Here is a 15,752-nt window from a genome sequence, read left to right as displayed (position 1 = left end):
TTTCACACCTTAAAGTTCTATTGTAACCATAGTAATACAATACATACATTTTATTATTTAGACATGCATCATGAAAATGATTTGCCCATTGGTGAATGTCAGTGTGTAGAGATAGAAATACATATGAAGTCATTTGGGCATCAATTTCCTGACATTTTTCCTGATATATTTGAAGGTTAGACCATTATGGCTGGAGAAGGTGATGTTAGTGCTCCTTTTAGAGCAGAGGTGGTGTAAGGAGGAGTCCAAGATTTGTCTGTACATCCTCCATAAGCATTAATGCTGCAAGGCTAAACCAGATCACAGTATAAGGCTGATGCCTGGAACAGTTGGCTAAGGATGTCACCTGGGCTACTTGCATCCTATACACAGTGCCATCACCACTATGGTTACTTGAAGCATCGCAAGCCTAGCCAACAAGAAGACAAAATTAAGGCACAACCACCTCAGTACTACAAGTGTAACATCATTTAACTAATCAAACATCTTCCCAATGCATAGCACCGTATACCTTTTAATTCTGTTCTTTCTTTATCCATAGCCCCTGCAGAGATTGAAAGGAACAGAGAAATGCAGAGGGAGAGACTAGAGTGCCTAGGACAACACAGTGATAAGTACAATTGATGTTACATAATGACAGGTAGCAATTAAAATAATGGTAAATAACATTTATACAGCAGGGTAATGTCTGTTAGCACTAGCATTCCTTTCTGGGATTAGTATGACTGTGTAAAGTTAGAGCTTTGAGTATAAATGCCATTCCATGTATAGTTGGATAAGGGACTAATCATGTTAAGTCTAAATGCACTGAGATTGTTAAGATGTCTGGGGTTCAATCCCTGCACAAAAAATGATGTTGACATGGCATAATTTTAACTGTCAAAGCAGCTAAACTAATTATTTTTCTTTCAGCTTTTTCCCAGTTAGGGGTCACCACAGCAGATCACCTGTCTGCTCATGATTGGCAGTGGAGTTTTATGGTGTTGAGTTGCCAGCCCAGTGCCCAACCTTCCACAGAAGGCACACACTCACACCTAGGGCCAATTGAGAGTGTCCAATTCACCTAGAGCATGTCTTTGGGATGTGGGAGGAAACCCACGTGACTACAGGGAGAACATGCAAACTCCGCATAGAAGGCACCCCAGCCAAGGATCGAACTGGAGAACCTCTTGCTGTGAGGTGGCAATGCTAACCACTACACCACCATGGCTGCCCTAAAGTAGTTAAACTAATAAAACTGTAAATAAATTATTTGAAATTTTAAATTAACTAAGTAGGTTCTATTACTAAAATATTATTTGCTTCTCCAGATTTTATGAGTATGAAAAATAAAAACATAATTTCATTATTTTGTATGTCTCTTCCCCACTCTGTCAGTAACCTTTCTATTTTATTTGCCACAAACTAAATTTAAAATACATATTTTACGATCTTAAGACGTCTAAAAAGAAATTTAGTAAACCAAGTGTTTTTACACTGAACCTGAATAACACCATTAAAATTTTTGAAAATTATTGTGAAAGGGACTTAAGCGAATTGTTTGACAACAAAGGTACTAACATTTTTTTTTATCTTGCTGTCTTACAACAACAAGTATTAAAAGACTCACGTAGTCTATCTGGTCTTAGATTCATGAAAGCTGATCAGGGTTGGGATTTGGTGGTGATGTTACAAACGGATTACATCAAGGCTATGGAAAGTATGTTAAGTAATCCTGCAGAATATTTATTAGTAGATTTTTTAAAAAATGTATGAGAGTTATAACAGAATTTCTTTCTATCTGTACGAATTGTTGATGGAAAGCTCCATTAGCCATGATGAATATTTATATATGCTGGTGGAAAATTGGGTATTAGGTACTTTATTTGGAATACCTAAAATTCATAAAGATTGTATTAATCCACCCTTTAGGCCTATAGTCTCTGCTCCTAATTATGTAACTGAAGGTATTTCTTTATTTTTAGATCACTTGTTGAATCAACTAGTTCAGAGAATGAAATAGTATATGAAGGACTCTTGGGACTTTTTAGATAAGTTCAGGAAATGTAATTTTGATTATACTTTTAGTAGCAACAAGAACTACATTTTTGCAGTTGACATCTTTTCATTGTTTACAAGTATTTCCCAAGATTTGGGGGTTGAGTACGTTAGGGAACATCTGAGTAAAATTGAGAATTTTTCGTACAATGAGATTTATGTTTATTGTACCCTGTTGGACATTATGTTAAACAATTATTTTATGTTTAATAAAAAGGTTTACAAACAAGTTAAGGGGGTTGCAATTGGGTCAGGTGCAGCCCTGGCTTTTGCTAATGTTGTTCTTTGGTGGTGGGAACATTTAATATTGATTCCTATTGTGTCTTTGTATAAAATAGTTTTTTAAGTAAGGTTTGTGAACAATTTGTTCTTTGTGATTGAAGGTTACAGAGAAAAGGGTATTGAATTTTTAAGTGTAATTAATTCCAGGTCAGAAATTTTGCAATTTACTCTAGGGAGTCATGGTGATACTGTTAATTTTTTGGATGTCACCATCACCTGGGATATTACAAAACAAAGGTATGATAGTAAAGTTTTTAGGAAAAATACATTTGTTAATAGTTATTTACACTATACTAGTAACCATCCTGTCTTTATTAAGAATGGTAAAAACAATGTGTTGACAATGAACACTACCAAACTATTACACACATATATTACTATTCAGCCTTAATTCATATATGCAACATGATTAGTGCAGAGTACAAATTGTTTAGTATATTGCTACAAGGTAGAAATCCAAGAATTTGAATCCCTGCCTCCTGAAACTCTCTAGAGCAATACATTATCAAAAAGAATCCAGAGAAGAACTTATATTGACGGGGTCAAAAAAAGTACAGTTTTGTACCAACCATAAATGTAGATGTCCGATAGACATGCAACTGCAGTCATAACATGTGGGTTGTCCTGCCTCAGACAGCCCTCGGTCAGCCGGATTCCAAAGTCTGGGTCCGACGTCGGCTGATGTCGCATTTCTCTCCGACGTCAGAGCGGCTGGAGTACATAAGCATCAGCCAACGCCATTTTCTTCAGTGTTTCTTGCCCCAGATGCCAGGTGCCCTCCAAGGAAGGCTGTAATCAAACTGGAAGACAAAAACAGGATTCCAAACAAATAAATGAGCAATAAAACAAATACACCATAACAGATATCCCCAGCTAAGAGTAACAGGGATAGGAGTGGACCCTAGGCATAGAGGGGAATGGAGGGAGGGAAAATCCGACTGCAGTTGCATGTCTATCGGACATCTACATTTATGGTAGGTACAAAACTGTACTATGTCCTTCAAGAATGCAACTGCAGTCATAACATGTGGGTAGAATACCATAGCTCAGCTCGGGGAGGAGGTATGCCCTAGGAAAAAGATGGTGTGGCAATCAAACCCTGCAGGACTGCCGAAGCAAAGCCTGCTCTGGATCTGGAATATAGAGGGAGATTGTAGTGTTTGGAGAATGTATGCACGGAGCTCCATGTAGCAGCTTCTAGAATGTCCTTGGTAGGCACCCCTCTTAAAACTGCTGTAGAGGTGGCTGTAGCTCTGGTAGAATGTGGTCTGACATTGGCTGGAACAGTCTTTCCATGAAAAGAATAACAGAATCTGATGCAATGTCCAATCCATTTAGAAATAGTCTGTTTTGAAATTGCTTTTCCTTGGACTGCAGGGGCGTAAGCTACAAAAGTTGTTCAGACTTCCTACTGGCCTTGGTTCTGTCCAGGTAGTATCGAAGTTGTCTGTGAATGTCCAAGGTATGCAAAAGTCTTTCCCCCTTATTCCCAGGATTGGGGAAGAAAGCAGGCAGATGAATGGCTTGATTTAGAGAAACCCTAGATACCACCTTTGGCATAAAAGTAGGGTTGGTCCTTAATGAAACCCTGTCTCTGTGGAAAATAATAAAGGGTGGTATTGCCATTAGGGCCTGTAGCTCCGAAACCCTTCTTGCTGAGGTAATTGCCAACAGGAAAGCTGTCTTCCATGAGAGAAATTGCAAGTCAACTGAAGCTGCTGGCTGAAAAGGAGGTAGAGTCAGTATTTCTAAGACAAAATTGAGGTCCCAGGCTGGCACTGGGGCCTTTCTTGGTGGCTTAATGTTCTTGATTCCCCTGAGGAATTGTCTTAGTAAGGGGTGAGAGAAAACAGGAAGATCAGTGTTGTATCTAGCTGAAATAGCAGATGCATGTATCTTTATGGAAGAATATGAGAGGCCGTTCTTTAACATATCTGCCAAATATTCCAAGATAAGTGGGATGTTCAGCAATGAAGCATCATGTCCCTTGCTGGTATTCCAATTGCTGTATCTTTTCCACTTTGCTAAGTAAACCTTTCTGGTGGGTGGTCTTCAAGCCTCTGTTAGTATCCGCTGAACTTCCTTAGAGAGGGATAAGCTGAAGTTATTTATGGGATCTCCCAAGCTGTTAGCTGCAGTGTCTGAAGGTTTGGATGCAGTGTTTCGAAATTGTGTTGAGTCAAAAGTAGAGGCCACTGAGGGAGGGCCCACCTCCTGGTGTGACATATGCTCTGTAGTAGTGGGTACCAGTGTTGTCTTGGCCAATCCAGAGCTATTATGATTCCCTTGGGCTTCTCTGCTTTGATCTTTAGTAATACTGAGGTCATCAGTGGCAGAGGTGGGAATGCATAGATTGCTAGGGAGTTCCAGTTGAATGAGAGGGCATCTGTTTTCCAAGCTTTTGGATGGTACGTCCTTGTGCAAAATTTTGGTAGAAGATGGTTGAGGTGAGAGGCAAATAGGTCCACTTCTGGCTTGCCCCATGTCGAAGTGAGTTGTCTGAAGGCTTTTGGATGTAACCTCCACTCATGTGGATCTGTGAAATTCCTGCTTAGGCTGTCCGCCAACACATTGTCTTTTCCTGGAACAAACTGGGATTGTAACTGGATGTTTAGGCTCAGTGATTTCTCCCAAAGCTGCATTGTCAGTCTACAAAGGGGTAAGAGTGGGTGCCCCCTGCTTGTTTATGTACCACATCACAGTGGTGTTGTCTGTCCGTATCATTAAATGGCCTTGCTGGAGTTGGTGTTGAAAAGCCTCGATGGCATGCATTACTGCCAGCATTTCCTTTTGGTTTATATGCAGATGTGTTTCCTTTGGAGACCATTGTCCTTGTATACACCTGCCTTCCATGTGCGCCCCCCATCCAAGGTCTGAGGCATCTGTAGTCATGGTCTGTGTTATCTGTGGTTTTTTGAATGACATACCTGTGTTTTCCTGGCTCACCGAGGCCCACCATAGGAATTCCTTTTGTAGGCATGGAATGAGTGGTATGATTGTCTCCAAGTTGTTGCTGTGTTGAGACCAAATGCTTTTTAGGCAAAATTGAAGCTTTCTCATGTGTAGTTTTGCTAATGGAACCAGTAGAATGCAGGATGCCATGTAACCCAGGGCCTGTAGGAATCTCCTTGCAGTCATCTGGGTGAGTTTTGCTAAACCTTTGAAGTAATGAGTTAACTTCTCTTGCTTGTCTTCTGTCAGGTAAGCCATCTGAGAGGCTGTGTCTAGTTTGGCTCCTAAGAAGATTATTTGCTGGGATGGCTGCAGTCTTGACTTTTGGAAGTTGACTGTGTATCCCAGAGCTTGAAGTAATCGTATGACATAATCCAGGTTTTTTGTCAACATCAATTTGTCGTCCGCTTGTATGAGGCAGTCGTCCAGGTACGGGTAAATTTGTATACCCTGGAGCCTGCAATGAGCAATTACTGAAGCCAGGCATTTTGTAAATACTCTGGGCGCAGTAGATAAGCCAAATGGCAATGCTGAGAATTGATAATGCTCTGGCCCTGCAAGAAATCTGAGGTATCTTCTGCAGCTGTGTCTGATAGGGACATGCAGGTATGCCTCCTTGAGGTCCAGAGTAATCAGCCACGACTCCTTGCCCAGCATGGGAAGGAGTTGCTGTAGAGTCAGCATTTTGAACTTTGGTACTATGAGAAAGGTGTTTAATGCGGACAAGTCCAGTATTGGTCTCCATTGAGATTCTTTTCTTGGAACAAGGAACAGTCTTGAGTAAAACCCCTGTTCTTGTTGTGGAACTCTTTCTATTGCTTTCATTCAAGTCAGCAGAGTGATTTGCTTGATAGCCTCTGCCCTTTGATTTTGTGGTAGGTTTGGCATGCCTTGTTTTCTTGGTAAGGTATGAAAATGAAACCTGTACCCTCGGTCTATAATGTCCAAAATCCATTTGTCCTTTGTCAGTCTGTGCCAGTTTTCTGCAAACAGGGATAATTTCCCACCCAAGGGAGCTTCTAGTTGTTCCCTGGTAGGCGGTAGTAGAGGAAAGTCATTGAGTTTGTGGTTGTTGGGCAGGTGAAACCCCTGCGTCACCTCTTTGGTTTCCTGGCTGCTATTGTCGTCCCCTGTAAGGGCCTCTGTATTGGCCTCTTCCTCGGCCACGTCTGTTCTTACCCCTTTGAAACTTTTCTGGATTACGAAAGGACCAGTTTTTCGAAGGCCAATTCCTACTGAATCTGGGGGGTTGAACCTGGAGGAAATCTTTCACAGTCTGAACTGATTTTGCTTTTTCTTTGATGGTCTTTAACACATCCTTAGCATTCGCACCAAAAAGCTTGTTCTTTTCCAAAGGTGCATCCAGACGTTTTGCTTTTACATGATCTGGTAGAGGTTGATCTTTTAACCAAGCATGTCTACGAATCACTGCTCCTGTCATAGCTGCCCTACATGAAGCTTCCAGTGCATCATATCCACACTGCAGGAAGTGATTGCTTACTTGCTGAGTGTTATGTACAGCTTCCTGCAAAGACTTCCTATCTAAAGGCTCAGGAGAAGCTAATGTTTTTTGTAAATCTTCTAAGAGATAATCCTGATATTGTAACATATGAAAAAGGCAATTTAAAGCTCTCATAGATAAGGTAGTGGATGTGTAAACCTTTTTGCCCCATCTCTCTAATGACCTTGCTTCCCTGTTGGAGGGCAAAGGATTTTTTGAGGTGGAGGCTGAAACTCCTTTAGGCCCCTGTGAAATAGTTTCCAAATCAGCAGAATGGGCCCTGAATAAATGGGAATGAGTTTCTGGGACCCTGTAATACCTGTCTGGCTTGGCTGGAGCAGGAGGAAGAGAATCAGGGGTAGCACTAGAGTCAGAATACAAATCATCCAAAACATCAAGTACAGGAGGAATAGCTAAGGGCCTGTGCTGAGGCTTCTTAAGGAAAGTCCTAAGGCGTTTCCTAGAATCAGAATATTCCTGACCCTGCCACTTGAAATGTTCCCTCATGGTGTGCAGAACTTCCCCAAAAGAAATATCCTCAGGAGGGGAGGCAGAAGGGATGGAATCTTCTGCATCCGAGTCCTCATAAGTCTGGAAGAGCTCTTCCTGGCTATCAGAGTGGACAGAGCCCTCAGAGTCTTCATCTGAAGGAGTAGGGTCAGAGGGTTCAACCCGGGGCCTTTTATCAGCAGGAGGCTGGGATGCTCTCTCAGGATGGGCCTGTGAACCTCTAATCATGGAAATTAAATCAGCAGCCATGGACATAATTTGTGTCTCCGGAGTCGGCTGAGGTAAGGATTTAGAAGTAATATGCTTTGTTTTGCTGGCTGCCTTAACCCTAGCGTAGGCCTTAATAGACATGGCCATAGGAGGCCTGGCAGCTCCACGTGCAGGAGTGACCTTGTCTACAGCAATGGTCTCGGGCATTTCCTCGGTTTCGGTATCCGGAGGAAAGTCTATAACTGGCGTCGGAGTAATGTCTGGAATCGGAGTCGTCGGTAATGCGGTGTCTTCGGTTCGGAGCGGTGGACAGACCGTCTCGGGGGGAACCGGAGCACTCGTGCTAGGTTTTGGCGTGGAGTCGGTGGTAGCCGCGGGCCGAGGATGTCGGTCCCGGTCTTTGCGCTTTTTGGGTGTTTGTGATGTCGGAAGATCCGACGGCATGGTGTAGGCAAATTTATCGCCGAAAAAATCTTCAGCGAACTCTGCCCGGCGCCTGAGAGTGCGCTTGTTGAAGCGAGCACAGGCTACACAGGCCGAGACGTCGTGGTCTGGGCCCAGGCAAGGGAGGCAGTAAGAGTGGAAATCCTTATGAGGTATTTGTTTGCCACAAAAAAGACAATTGTTAACTTTTTCAGTAATTTCTGACATCAGCTGAGGCAAGAAAAGGTCCCCAACGGGGTACTTAGCTTTTTCGATGACTTCGGTATCGTAGAATACAGGAGCTGGCCGACCGGCACTTGCGAACTGCTTCTGCTTCGGGCACCGCGCGGCAAGAAAGACTGAAGAAAATGGCGTCGGCTGATGCTTATGTACTCCAGCCGCTCTGACGTTGGAGAGAAATGCGACATCAGCCGACGTCGGACCCAGACTTTGGAATCCGGCCGACCGAGGGCTGCCTGAGGCAGGACAACCCACATGTTATGACTGCAGTTGCATTCTTGAAGGACATCACACCTTTGTTTCATATATGCAATGTACATAATTAATACTAGATATGGATGGTTTTGAAGACTGCCAGAAGAAGAAGCCATATTTAGCACTTATAATAACTGTGTCAGAATTATATAATAGTGTGAAAGACCAAAAAAATAACATTGATAAACAACATATAATCATTAGTGGATCCTAACCCTCACAGTAGTGTATTAACAATGTACACATCACTTGATGACTACAATGAGCCATGGAAGCTGTTAAAGTAAAACTATTAACTTCAACTTATGTCAGTATTGCCCCGTGGCATATGTCAACAGTCACCTCAGTTGTTTAATTGATGCCAAGGTCTTAGCTTGTTCAAAGGGGTTTTCTCTTTTTTTTTTGCTGTAGAATGAGCTGTGCTATTTCTCTCTGCATACAAATGGACAGATAAGTTGCTCTCTGCCAGCTGTTGCACAGTGTACACTGCAGCTAGATAATTATTCTAGATCTATAAGCCCTTTTTATGCTTGTGTGGTGTGATAATCTGTTTTTGTACAGTAAAAGTTTTAAAGGGTTAAACAGAGATAATAAAGGGCAGTAACCAGACAGGATGCTGAGGAGATAAGTATTGAACAGGGTAAAGTTAGGTGAAGAAGACAGATATACATCAATGGTGACAAACCACAAATTTGATATTAATATGATATATTGAATTGCATTAACAAGGGCAGCCACTAAAGCTGTCTGATTGTAAGGAATCATTCAGAAAATACATATCTGGGATATGTAGCACACTTGTAGATTGGATACCAAACAGTGCAAAATAGCTGCTTACCTATATTGTAGTTATAGTGTTGTGTGTATTTTTGGATGGGGTAGGAGGTTGGAATCGGGTATATAGAACTGAGAGTAAAATGGTGAGCACCCAGATGTAGCAGTTATGGTAAGCTAAGGAGGAATGAGTTGGATGGATTTGGGTTAGGAGTATACATGGATTTGGGTTAGAAGTATATCTCACAATTTAAAAACTCAAAACTGCTAGATGACTCCATACTTACATTTAGTTAGTGTCAAACTCCATGATAGAATGTACAGACTGATAATCTTACAGACTTTACGTACCACATGTGGAGTCTGGCTAGAGGAATCATAAGAATCATGGATGCTGAAGCTTTGCAGTGAGTGGAAAAGCTCAGGAACATCTTGATCTAGATACAGAGGGACTTTTTCCTGTGGAAGAAAAGCTCTTTGAACTGAGGTATCTAGGAGACACCCTGGAAAACAAGCCTGTGAAAAGAAGCCAAATGAGGCTTTTGGATGTTCTCTTGAAACTGCAGCTTGTGAAAGAGATCTCCACCCAAGTGAGAGATTCCTGATACTTTGAAAAAGATTCTGAAAATGTAGACATGACAGTAAACGTCACTTGAGAAACAGACAAGGTTCAAGCACACGCACATCCATGCCTAATATGAGTATTGTTTCTTTATAACCTGCAAGGTTTATTGAGTTATGGCTTCATCAAAGTACCTAAAAGTCAACAGAAAACTAATCAGGGGGTTCCACCTGTGTCCCTCTTGGACAGGGGCAGTAGGTGCTGATCATACTAACACCTGTAAAATTTGGCTAGGCTTGTAAGGGCCCTCAGGCCATTAGCCTAGTAACTTCAAATGATACTATGATCAAATTCATTAGCTGATGGTCTTCTGCTCTCAGCATTTTCCACAAATAATGTAAACCAAGAACAGTCCTGTGGGATGTCACAGGACACAGAACACCCAAGGAAATTAGATTAGATGCATAACTCTAAAAAGGTGGATGATCTAATTTTGCAATCTTGGTTTGATGGCAAAAGATTCCTCTAATAGTAGTACATAAATTCTTGATGGATGGAACAATGAAACCTTAGCCACTCAGAAAATACTGTTGCGGCTGAATCATAAAACATACTGCTGATATCACTATTACTATGCATACTGTATGCTAACATTCCATATTACTGGTTGCTTTGAGCTGTATTTCTGATGCCATGATTTTTTCAAACCCAATGCATTTGCAAGTAAAGATGTGCCATGAAGAACATCCTGACCAGCATTCCCATTACACAAAAAAGAAGCAAAGTTTAGTTATTAATTGAAAACAAGACGAAAACAGGCATGTGTGACCAAAAATGTAAGCACATGCATCATACCTCTGATGACTCGGATGGCCAGTCTGCCATAGATGTTGATATTCTGAACTGATTTTCACTGCCACAGAGAAAAAAAATAAAAAACAGAGTTTACTAACATGATGACACATTTTATTCAAAACAAACATTTGCAGTGCCTCTTAATTTCTTTATTCAAGTAAATTTATATAAAATATGCCATGACCTTTAACTTATTTAAGTTAATTTACATGACATGTATAGTGCCAGGAAATACATTTTCCAGTGTAAGACAAGCAAGTTTGCAGAGCAAGAGGTAATGTTTTCTGTATCAGTAAACATTTGAGACATGTCAGTTATGATTATCTACTCCAATACCACACAGCAAACTTTTAAAGATACTTCTCAAATGCAGCTGCTTAAACAACAGTTTTCATATTCATCTGATATAGACCACTTCCATGAAAATGTATTCAACTGTTTGGTACTGGGAAAACAAAAAAGCCAGAGGCTTCCCTTCAACAGCTACATGACAGAGAATTTTATCAGCCTTTTATTAGCATGCAAACCTTACCCACCATTTTCCATGTGTATTTATAACAGCTGAAGCTAGTTAATATTTATCAACATACATACAGGTGGCAGATGATATCCTAAAAGATGCTTAACGATGCACTCAATTGGTTCTGACGTTTGGTTCCTTTTGATATGTGTTCCTCACCTCACTAATAAGCTTGCACTCATTGGTGTGGTCAGGTTCTGCACTGAATTAAAAAACATGGGCTTGCATGTGAATACAAACACAGGCTCTCTCTCTCTCTCTCTCTTTCACAAACACACACACACACACACACACACACACACACACACACACACACACACTTGCATGTTGACACTATCACTGTAAACATAGAAAACATGGCCTACAGTCTTTTTTCACAAAAAAAGATAAGAATACATATAGCCTTTTGCTGAACAAAAATGAAAACAGGAATGTGTGACCAAAACTATGCACACTATTATTGTGAATTACAAATGTGTAGTTAATATTTAAGTTTTCACTATTTACTTTTATAGACAGCAATACCACAGCCAATACAGCCAATATGGCACAGTGGTGCAGTGGTAGTGTTGTTGCCTCACAGCGATAGGTTCTCCGGTTTGATTCTTTGCTGGGATGCCTTCTGTGTGGAGTCTGCATGTCCTCCCTGCATTTTTGTGGGTTTCCTCTGGCTGCTCCAGTTTCCTCCCGCATTACAAAGAAATGCATCTGCAGCATGTCTCGCCTGAAAATTGGCTTTGTTCCAAGTCAGACTTTCCTGGTAAACCAATGTTAAATAAATAAATACCATGGATATGTAGCCAATATTTTATTTCCCTTATTGTTTTAGTATCTTTTTTCCAGTTTAGAGAATGTCAAAATATTCATACATATTGATTTTAATATATCTGTTGATCTGTGTAAGTCTGGATGTATTTATGTATGTATGCATATATGTTTGTATATAAATACTTCTAGTGTCTTAAAATTCATAGTAAGTGTAATAAAGTATGTATCAAACATTTTGTTTTAACATTGTGAGACTGGGGTACCTTAGGAACAGCTGCAGGGAGAAGATGAAAGATTTATGCATTTTATGTTTACATTTCTAAGATGAAAGATCTTTGCATTTTTGTCTACATTTCAGCTGTAAGGGGCTGAGTCTTTCTTCTATTTAAAGGCAGCTTGTTTCAGAGCCACTACAAACATCTCAAATGGCTACAGACACCTGAGGTGTGTGTTCCTTTTCTTCATTTTTAGCCTTTTACTTCCATTTTCATATCAGTGCTCCTGACAATATCAGCAGACCACACATGTCTTTATAAGCAGTCTGATTAGCCATGCAACAAAAGAATTGGAAACAAACCAACCAATGTTTTAGCCCGAAAAGAAACATCTGCATAATTCAGCTCACTAGGTGACATAGGTGATACCAATAGCCTGGGTTTACAAACAGGAATGAATCACCAGTCCAACGGGCAGAACAGAGAAGGGCACAATTGCTGGCAGTAGCTGTCTTTCTTTTAGAAAAGAACTGCAGCAGGGAGCAGTCCTGGTCTCTGCCTAAGTAGAACCTGTAATTACCCAGAATGCTTGGAGGTGAACAGATACTGCTATAACATTATACTCCCCTATCATCCTGCAGGGAATGGGACAAAAAAAGATAAATCGCTTTTTGGTGTGCAGTTGTATGGATTTTAAGTTGAGCAAAATTCTGAAATGCCGAAATAGTAACACCTCCAACATAACAAGGAGGTGATTTCTGACCACAGGATAGAGGTTCGGATGACCATATATGTATTAGTAGACAGACTTGGACCCAGAGTTGTTGGACATGCTCCACTTAAAGAAATCCCAATCCCTCCGAGCTACACGCTGTAGGGACCTAAACCTTGTCACCACAATAAACAGAACATGATGGAGGGACAGATTCCTGTCCCAGAGACTTCCCATACTCTGGAACAGACTACCTATCTATATCAAACAAAGCTCCTCATTAGCACTCTTCAAGAAAAATCTTGATGATTGGATGGGAAACAGGAAAGTCACCCTGGGGATCACTTCTGTGGCTCTGCTTGACAGGGGCACAGGAAAATAATTTTCTTGGGTGGCGAAAGCCAGGGTACCTTTTTGGCTACGCTTGTATAGGCCCTAAGGCCAGTAGCTTAGTACCTACCTATGGACAAATAGCACACACAGTCAATTTAAAAAAATATGTAAAAAGAAAAAAGAGACAACAAAAGTGGGAGCTCAGCAGAGTGCTCAGTACATTCTCACAAATGTGTCATTTGCACTTTAATTTTGCATTTTTCACTTATTATTTTGGTACTATTGCAAATTACTCACATGCAGGGCAGCTCACATATCTGGATACACTCCTCATTTGCATCTGTGGAGTCTTGTAGATGATAATAACAATACACTGTTGGGAAACAATGAAGTTAGATAAGATGTACAGATCACACAGTCTGCAATCCTATGTCAGCATGAATGACCAGTACTGGACATACATACAAAACATTACAATATTGTTGCTTATTTGGCTACAAATAAAATAAGGATTTAGAATTCTATTCTTGGCATATTCCGAAGTTTGAAGACAATTCATTAATTTGCCCAAGTTCACACAATAATAAAGCTTTCATAAGAGGATTACACACTATGTATTTATTTTTTTTATTTAGTCATTCATTCTTTCATTCACTAAACAGAAAAGTGGATTATCCTTTTTATCCATAACCTATGTTCAAGACATACAAATAAGCAACACACACTAATTTAAACTGTTATCAACAGTATGACTGTCTCATGGGAAGTATTTAAATGGTATGGTTATTTTGTTAAAATATTTAACAGTAATTTTATAATACAGAATATTCAAACATCAAACACCTTAACACAGATTAACAGCTTTAATTAGAAAATCCAAACTTCATAATAACGACAATGAGTGTGCAAGGAAAAGGAGTCGATCAACTTTTCAATGGCCAGGATGGAATCCACACTGCAGGAGCAATAAGTCAACTGTTCCATGGCCAGGATGGACGCTGCACTGCTCCACCTGAATCAGACACTTGGCTATTGAACTCAGTCCCCTTTCCAGCACCTTGATGTATGCTGAGGTAGAGCAGTATAATCTCTCAGGAAAATGTCTTCCTGTTTCCCTTTTTAAAAATGAGGACCACTACTCAGTATGCCACTATAGAGGTACTCTTTCCAGCTTTCCACACAACACTGAAAAAATGTGTTAATTTTAACACGTGTTTTCCTATGAACTGTTAAGTTTTAACCACCCAAAAAGTCCAACTGGCTAATCAGAAATGATCAACAGCTCAACCATCTTAAATAGCATTTTGTACAACATGTCCTTAAAGTTCTCCACTCCTCCTTTACATAAATATTCCAACTCTGTGGTCACATAACAATAAAGGGAGGAGAAACACCTAACAAAGGTGATCACAGAAGCTGCACAAACTGTGATCTCACATTTACAATACAAATATAAGAACTGTGGCAGAAGAATAGTAAGTTCAGGGTCCCAGGAGTGGAGAAAAGCACCCCATCAGCTGGAGCTCAGTGATTCACAGGGAAAACCATAATACATCAGAAAAATCCAGTGCCATTTGTATTTTCACAGAAATCTCATCCTTTCAAGTATGCGGAGCAGTTTAATTACAACAGAGGCCTCATATCGCTGCACAGAAGAGGTCACATCCACCCAACTCAGGAGTTCCACAAATTTTCCTTCCACTGTAAATGATCCCCTAAAGAAGGTCAACATTTCTCAATCATTGCTAAGAAAAGCCAATGCAACATCATACCTCCCCATTTCGAGTCACCATATAGTTTGCCATCAAGTAGTTATAAGAGAAAGCAGATGACATTACTCCAGATATAGTGGGACAACTTATAGAATTTATTCTGACATACAAAAATTTGAACTTTCATGGGAAACATTATATTCAGACTATGGGTACTGCAATGATCACCAGAATGTCTCCAGAATATGCAAACCTCTTCATGGCAAACCTAGGAGAGGAATTTCTACAGCACTGCACATAGGACACTAATTTATTTTCATTTTATTTATGATTTACTTGTAATTTGGACACATACCACTGACTCCCCAAAGGAATTCCACTGAAAACACAACAGAATCCACTCATCGTAACAGAATTCACCAATCTATTAAATTCTCCTTGGAGTACTTCAAGTATAACCTTCCTTGATGCATTACAGATGGGTTTATATCAGCTTATCGAAAGCTGATAACAGTGAACGCTCTTTGATTGACCCCTAAAGATCGAACAACTTAAATGGCAAAGACACGGAACAGTGATTTAAATCACTGTTCCGCAAAAAAAAGAAAAAAAGAAAAAAAAATGAAAACACAGCATAAAGTGGGGGGCTTCACCCCTCCACACCAACCAATGTGGTTTTCTGTGCCCCCCCCACCCCCTACTTAAATATACCAACTCTAAGATCTCACCACAGTGGGGGAAATAGCAAACTCCCAACAATGGCCCAGCAATTTTTTTTCCTTGGGAAAAAAAATCGCTGTTCCATGTCTTCGCCATTTACGTTGTTCGACCTTTAGGGGTCGATCAAAGAGCATTCACTCTTATCAGCTTTCGATAAGCTGATATAAGGCC

The 15,752-nt window shown here is 40.4% G+C and overlaps 1 protein-coding gene across 1 annotated transcript in view; it reads right to left on the bottom strand.

Annotated features, from left to right (window-relative positions):
• The window catches only part of SCNN1B (sodium channel epithelial 1 subunit beta), a 1,718,819-nt gene that overhangs the window by 189,848 nt on the left and 1,513,219 nt on the right, over positions 1-15,752 (bottom strand). The window contains exons 9-10 of the mRNA XM_044089820.1: positions 13,447-13,522; positions 10,602-10,659 (exon numbers count right to left, since the gene is read on the bottom strand). Of these exons, the coding sequence (XP_043945755.1) occupies positions 10,602-10,659; positions 13,447-13,522 (134 nt within the window). The remainder of the gene's footprint in view (positions 1-10,601; positions 10,660-13,446; positions 13,523-15,752) is intronic.

Source organism: Protopterus annectens, chromosome 12.part0 (genome assembly GCF_019279795.1).
Source record: "Protopterus annectens isolate FY-2018-M chromosome 12.part0, PAN1.0, whole genome shotgun sequence".
Lineage (NCBI taxonomy): Eukaryota > Metazoa > Chordata > Ceratodontiformes > Protopteridae > Protopterus > Protopterus annectens.
This window is presented reverse-complemented; position numbering and strand designations above follow the sequence as displayed.